Consider the following 7,700-nt stretch of genomic DNA (forward strand, 5'->3'; position numbering starts at 1 on the left):
GTGAGACAAGGACTCCTGTTCTCTAGTCTCCCACTTACCGTATTTCTCATAAGAGCAGCAGGGAAGTAAGAGAGTTGGCAGCTAAGAAAGATATCTGCCTTAGTTGGTTTCAAGGTGCTAGCCCCCTACCAGTATAATCCAGGACTTCAGGCCTGTCCTCTGCTGACCAGGCCTCCCGACTTCTCTTCCTCAGAGTATCTCAGCCCAACCTGGCCTCTCATCCCTTCCCTTTGTACATTGACCTGCATCATCCTGGGACCAATAGTGAGATTCAACAGGTTTGCTTCGGTTCAGCAGAACTGATTCTGAATTCTTTGTTCAGTTTGGTAAACCAAGTGTTAAAATGGCCAATGTAATTAGGCTTCTCTGCCCAGCTGACCAATGTGGAAATCATAGGTTTACATTCCTCACTCCCTTTGAGCATTCATCTGCACACTACATTCTAAGGGCCCACAGTTAATGTTCATCATGTTCATAAATCCAAAAAAATTAGATGGAATTATGCTTGTCATATTTCTTTGTTCATTTCATAAAATTGGTTATACTTTTGATGAAGGACTACATTTTTTATTCCCTTGTGTTTCTTACTTTAGCACACAAAGATATAATGTAAAAAGGAAAAGTTTAAAAACCAGAGGGTAACAGGCTGTCATTGGTTTCAGCTTTGCATTATGTCCCAACTCCCATGAGATACTATGAACGACTTATGCAATTCCTGAGCATGCTCAAAGAATTAAAAGTCCTGTCAGAACAAGCACTGTCAGTTAAGCAGAACCTGAAAGGAGTTTTTCATGGATGAACATAATATGCTCCAAGAATGGAAGTCACCTAACTATTTTGAATACATCAAACGCAATGACAATGGTGTATGGCCAACTTTTAAAGGAATAGGATTCTATTTCTAAAATGAAAAGATGGTTAAGGATAAATCACACAGGTTAGAATGCTAAGATAAAAGTGAAGAATATTCCAAGATGTCATTTGAGAATCAATATGGAAATATCTAAGATAACCTTTTATTGGTTTTTATGTCAGGTATTATTTAATCATTTTCATTAATATTTTAAAACCATTTCTTATAACACAATAATTTGTTTTTAAAAACAGTTTTAAGGCACTTCATCCACATATTTACAATTCCATCATTTCTTATAGCACTGTCTGGTTTTGTGCACCTTGTTTATTCTGCTTTTAAGCCTCAACTCTCTGAAATAATAAACTGCCTTTTGCGATACCATTTTTTAGATACTTAAAGCGACCACGAGGCAGTGAACAGGTTGTTATTTTATTTGACTCCCAACCCTTCCTTTGACCCTCGGGATGTGGGTTTAAGATGTGGATCCAAGAAATTTTGGACCCTGTTCTTTCCTGGCTCTTTGCTGGTCATCCCACTGATTTCTGCCCTGCTCCCCCTTCCAGTACTGCATGTGACTTGTCCCTCAGGGACGCGTGGGACAAGTCTCCCGTGCTGCTCCTAGGGGCTCTGTGCCCAGGCACCAGCATGGTCCTCAAACCTCCTCACACCAACCATCTCAGACACTGTGGTCACTGCTCCTGGCCTGCTGTGCTCAACCAGCTGGTGCTGTCGGAGTGGACCAAGAACTGGTCACTCAAGGTACTGGGCAGAGCAAAGCAAAGTTCCTCTAACAAAGGAGATGGCTGTCATTTGGGACCTGCCCTGGACCAAATGGAGAGCCTGCCTGATGGTCACTCATCAGCTGGAGAAGAAAGTCCACCATTGTGGAGGAAGTGCGGGGGCCCGAAGCCAGTGCAGGAATGTGAGTAAGGGCCGATGTGCTGGGCCCATGCCGGCCTGATCTAGTGATAGGGTCTGGCCCCCAAAAGACTCAATGGGTGTCACTGTAGAAAGAATGTCTCTGTTATGTACTCAACTGGCTAAGGACATTTTATTGGAATCAAACATCAGGACAACATATTTCTAGAAAATGCAAACAAGGGGCTGCAGAAAATGGAACAGAATTCCATAGAGCTCTGTACAGGGCGGACTTGTCCTTGCCTTGCATGGCTTCCTTCTGGCTGGGCCACTTTTCTTCCAGCAGGAAGACTAGGCTGGCCCTTCTGGGTGGCCTGAGGCAGGACTCCACTGGGCATTTGCTCAAAGGCAAGATGGAAGACAGGTATCCCAGAGAAGCATGGACCCTGAATTTGTCTGTCTCAGTTCTCCATCAAGGCTTTGATGGCCAAAGGACATCCCTTAGAGACCCGTCACATTCTAGCCCCATGCTCATTGTCCACGGCCCCCTTTTCCAGAAGCCAATATGCCACCTCTAGGACACACACTGTTCACTTGGAGCACGGCAGGCAGGTGTCTCTAAAGGGGGCTGCTCAGCCACTCGACTCTGGAATCTGATGGCCTTCCTGGTTGGCATGGAGTTCCCCTTCACCACAGACCTCCCTCCTCCCTTGAACTGTTGCCAGGCCATTCCCATGTCCTCCTGGGAGGGACGGTCGGCCCTTCAGATGGAGCTGTGGAATGGCAGGTGGCCGGGATGCTGTTGCTCCCTCTGCTGTCATGTGCAACGGAAGCTGAGGTCACCTGTTCACGGGCTGGAGCCCCACATCTGAGGGCACCGCAGCAGTCTGGAATCTGATGGGAAGCCTCTTCTCCAAGCCAGAGACAACCCTCTCTGCCCCAATGAACCTCACCAGTGCTTCATGCTGGTCCACAGACATGATGGTGAGAGATGGGCAGCAGTCCACCAGGGGGAACTGGCCAGCAGAAGGGCACACAGGGCAGAGGAGTGTGCCCACTATGCTATGGTCAGTTCCTGGTTCACTGTCCATGGTCCAGGCAGTCCCTGCCAAGGTCTCTGAGACTCTGTATCTCTGCCCTGTGTCTGAATCCTATTGACTTGATCCAAGTGGACACAAGAAAACATGGCCCAACCCTTCCTAGTGTGGTATCTCAGCGGTGCTTGTGGTCCAATGGACATGGTGTTTGAGGATGGAGTCTGGCTATCTAGAGCTCTGTCTGTGTCCTGCAGCTCGTTCATGGGAATAAGGTGAGCCAGCGGGGCCGAGGGCAATGAGCGGTCAGGGCGACAGGTTCAGAGGTCAGCATAGGGCTTGGATGGAGGCAGAGCTGCTCGGTGGAGGGAGGATGGGGGTGGCAAGATTGCTGGTGTGTTCCTCTCTGAGCAACCTCTAGGCTGCCTGGCCGATCATGTTTCTGTAGTCAGGCACGATGGTGCGTTTCAGTTCCCCGACAGAGGAGAAAATCCAGTTCACCTGTGGGTGACACAGCGGTGGTCATGAGCAGGGCATCCCCAGACTGTCCCACCCTTTGCCCACCCTCTCAGGTGGGCAGCCTGGTTGATGGGCCTCTGCTGGTGAGCAGAAGAGCCCTGATGGGGGGCAGTGGGTTGGGGACTGGCTCAGGGCAGGGCCTTGAGATGCCGACCTTGAAGAGGGTGACGGTGGCGCTGTAACACACGCTGAGCAGGAAGAGGGTGATGAAGATGGAGATGGTGGTCCATAGCCCATCCAGCTCCCCGTCCTGGGCTTCTGCACAACTCTCATCTGGGTGCAGCTCTGGACAGGGGAACAGCAGTCAATAGAGGTGACTCTGGGGATGGGGGCTAGCTCAGTACCAGGTGGACTGGGGTGCTGGCATTTCCTGGTGATAGGGGCCCATTGATAAGAGGGTGGCCCTCTAATCCCTTTGTGGGAAGGTCAGGGCCAGCAGAGACCCCAGGCCAACCAACTTTGGTTGCTCTTGGAGCTCTCTGGAAAGGGCCTGCTCCCTCCTCAGACTCGGCTAATGTGCAACGGGCAGTTCCTTTCCTACAGCTTGGGTCCCTGCCCACTCGGACCCATGGCTGCACTCAACCCCGCCCAACATCACCTCTCCCTTGGCCACACCCTGGGCACAGGGTAGTCAGGGCTGCAAAGGGGCCATCTGTGGACAGGGTCATTGGAAACCCCCCCTGCATGCTGAAGCTGCCTCCTCTACCTAGCCCCTAACCCCTGCCCCCACCCTTGAGTGAAGGCCCAGGGAGCAGGAGGGCCGGAGAGTCCTCCCTCCCAGGGAAGCCCAGTGCTGAGTAGGGAGCCCTTGGCATCAGGGCTGGTGAAAGACATATGATTCTGGCTATGAGGGGCAGGTGTGTGAGAGTGCAGGCCGGTGGTTGTGATTGTGGCCATCAGGGCAGGGAGTGTGGAGCTCTGGGGAGCCCAGCTGAGCTGCCCACTGGAGAAGGCTTAGAGGACTGGTCTGGAAGGTGCTTGGCAGCTCTGCAGGTGGGCAGGCTCCCCTGGGCTCATCAGGTTCCCGTGAATGGGAATGGGCAGGGCAACATCGGATGTGGTGGCCTGAGGCTGGTGAGCCTGTTTCTGGATCGCAGCACTGTGTTCCCCAAGACACCAGGGCAGATGTTATGCCATTTGTCCTGTGTGAGGCCCATAGGTGTGTGCTCAGGCCCCTGGTGCGCCTGTGTGTGAACCCGAGTTCTTTTGAGGACATTTGTGTTTCTTGTGTCTGTGTGTATGCACACGTGTTTATGTGTGTGTGTATGTATGAGCGTGTATGTGTCTGAGTTCGTATGTGCTCAGGCATTAGTGAGGACACTTGTGTGCATATCGTGTAAGTGGGTGTTTCAGTGAGTGTTTGTGGCTATAACTGTGTGTCTGTGTGCCTGATACATGTGTGCTTGTGTGCTGGAATGCGAGAGAGTGCAAGTGTGTCTGTGTGTCTCTGTAGATATGTGCCAGTATATCTACGTATGTGTAAGTGTGTCTGTGTGTGTAGATGACTATTCAGTGTTGACATGTGGGCCTTGAGTGTCCGCATGCCAGTATGTTTGTGCATGTGTGCCTGCACCTTCCACGTGTGGGCTTGAATGTGGATGAGTGCATATGTGCCCTTGTGTGCATTTATTTGCACGTGTGTGCATGGGTATTGGTGTATGTTTGTGTGTACATGTGCCTGCATGTGGGATTTTGTGGGCATGAATGTGAGTGGGTCCATGAGAGCTTACGCGGGGATACCCATTCATAATAGAGTGCATCTGTGCATTTGCGTGTGCACGTGTCATTTTGTCAGTGCTGGTGCAGGCGTGTGTCATGCGGATCGTGGGGATCGTGGATGCTAGATGGATGTCCAGCAGGAAGGGCTTGGGTTCCATGGGTCTGAACTCAGAGTCTAGTGAATGTCTGTCTGGTCAGTGCACGGCTGCCGAGTGGCTGTGTGGGGAGCTCTCTTCATGGGGGACCAGTGGAAATGAAGGCTCTGTCTCTACCTGCAGGGGCTTCCACATAGACACAGAGCCACCATGGGGAGCTCTCACAGGCCCTGTGGACAGGATCCCTGGGACCCCGCCTGCCAGGGGCATCCCCCAGCCCTGGTACTGTCTTCAGGTGAGAGAAGCTGCTGGTTGGAGGTGGGATGCAGAGAGGGCTCTTCTGGTGAAGGAGCTGTCCCTGCACTGGCTCCCTGTGCTCTCCCTCAGCACTGGCACCACTGTTCCTGGCCCCGCCTGACCCTTAGCCTGGGAGAACTGGGCTCCCATGGGCCTCCGAAAGAACCATGCCAGTCTTGAGGGACCCCAGCGCTGAGCTGGATGCTTTATTTTCAGAATGAATCTGCTGGGGGGAGTAGGCATTTACAGGGAGGTTCCATGTGTGCTTGGGGCCCCAGGATGTGGAGCGGGCAGTGCGCCCACACTCATTTACCCGGGGACCGAGAGACCGCCTTCTGGGTGTAGTGGTTGTGCAGGGCCTCGTGCATCACCACGCAGTGGAAAGTCGTCCCTTGTTCCCAGACGTTCCTAGGCACCGTCAGCTTACTGTACAAGAAGAAGGTCCCGTCGCCCTCCACTTGGGGAGGTGTGTTCACATAGTTGGCCTCAGGCTCGGGCCGCTCATTGCTCTTCCACTCCACATCTATGTCAGCGGGGTAGAATCCCTTCACCAGGCAGGTGAGGCTGACCTTGTTCTTGGTCAGCTCATCTCGGTGTGGGGGCAAGGCATACACTTGGGGTTCTTGGGGCTGCCCTATAGGGATGGGGATAGCAAGACGTTATTCCCAGGGGGGAAGGGAATATCTGCCCATCCCCACTTCCCTCATGAAACCTCACCTTTGGCTTTGGAGATGCTCTTGACAATGGGTGCCGGCAGGGCCCCGTTGTTGACCTTGCACTTGAACTCCTTGCCCTTGAGCCAGTCCTGATGCAGGATGGGGAGCACGCTGACCATGCGGATGGTGCTGTTGTACTGCTCCTCTTGTGGCCCGTTCTTGGCTGTGTGCACCTCCTTGCCATCCACGAACCAGCTGAACTGGACATTGGGGTCGTCCTGCCCCACGTCCACTACCAGACATGTCACCTCTGGGTTTCGGGAGATCATGAGGGTGTCCTTGGGCTTGGGAGGGAAGATGAAGACAGAGGGTCCTCCTGGAACCTCACCTGGTGGGGAGAATTGAGGTGAGTGACTAGGTGCAAGGGCTTGAGGAGTAGACTGGGCTTGTCCACTGGGGCTGACTACTTCGCTGCCAGGCCGTGGCTCGTTTTACCTGTGCACGGGGTGCATTTCTTAGAACATTCTGTTCCTTCGCAGTTGGATCTGGGCACTGGAGAGAGAGCAGACAGACAGGGGTTAGGTTCGCTCGGCGGAATGGAGATGGGTGCCCTGACTGGCAAAGGCGGGTTCTTCCCTATTGCTGTAAGTAGCTCTAAGGTTCAATGACTTTTGGTCTAGAGGGAGGGTTATAGGGGTCGGGCTTGTGCCCATCCTAATATCTGGCAGTGGGACACCAGGAAGGCACAGTCAGAGCCCTGTAGGTGGGTGATAGGCAGAGACCACCACTGGCCCTCCACCCAGGTTCCCAGGGTGATGCTGAACTATCTGCTGTGGATTTGTTAAGTGGGGGTGGGGGGAGGCTCTCGCTGGCAAGCCTGCCTCTGTCTCACCAATATTCTTGGTCACCGTGGTCTTGGTTGGTGTGTGGGTGACTTTGCAGGAGTAGACCTGGCTGGGCCAGCTGCTGGAGGGCACGGTCACCGTGCTGCTGACGGAGTAGAGGCCAGACGACCCCAGGAAGGGCTGGTAGGTGTGCACGCCAGAGTGGGCCTCCGGGCTCCAGGACACGGTCAAGGGCTGTGGGAAGTAGTTGCTCACCAGGCAGCCCAGGATCAAGGTGGAGTCGGGTGTGCTGGTGCTGCACGGAGCCAGAGGGAAGACCGACGGGGCAGTGATGCTGGCTGTGAGACAAGAGAGGAGGGCTTCCATGAGCAGATGCCTCCATGAGCCCACACCCAACCTTCTGTGCCCCCGGGAACCAGGTGCCCATTCCTGAAGAGCACACCTGCCCCGCACCCCAAGGAGCAGGCCTGGCCCCCTCCCAACACCTCTGTCATCTGTATCATGACTCCCTCCCTGGTGGTCCCCAGGATAGGCCCCGGTCTGGGGCGTCTCCGATTTTACCAGCTTGGCTATGGCTTCACCTCCCAGGCCTGGCCTCAGGCTGGCTGGGCCCTGACCACTGGAGTCAGCTCTGCCTGATGTCTCCCAGGCTCCCCCCTCCCTGTGGCTCTCCCAGATAGCTTCAAACAATCCATGTGGCCAAGTCTCCTACCTCCCTGGGTGGGTGTCACGTCTGGTCTTTCACCCTGGCCAGACTGTGGGGCCTGCTCTGCCTACCTCCTCAATGGCCTCTGAGCTGGGCCCCACCCTGGGAGCAACTC

At 53.9% G+C, this 7,700-nt stretch overlaps 1 gene segment (V, D, J or C); it reads right to left on the reverse strand.

Annotated features, from left to right (window-relative positions):
* Positions 1-3,165: 3,165 nt before the first annotated feature.
* On the reverse strand, positions 3,166-7,382 carry LOC101661486. The segment is given in 7 exon segments: positions 3,166-3,249; positions 3,422-3,552; positions 5,692-6,012; positions 6,096-6,422; positions 6,530-6,586; positions 6,927-7,217; positions 7,322-7,382. Coding segments are annotated over 7 exon segments (1,272 nt in total).
* Positions 7,383-7,700: the final 318 nt, after the last annotated feature.

Source organism: Echinops telfairi, unplaced genomic scaffold, assembly GCF_000313985.2.
Source record: "Echinops telfairi isolate 266 unplaced genomic scaffold, ASM31398v2 ScPeMD7_43;HRSCAF=161, whole genome shotgun sequence".
Taxonomy (NCBI): domain Eukaryota; kingdom Metazoa; phylum Chordata; class Mammalia; order Afrosoricida; family Tenrecidae; genus Echinops; species Echinops telfairi.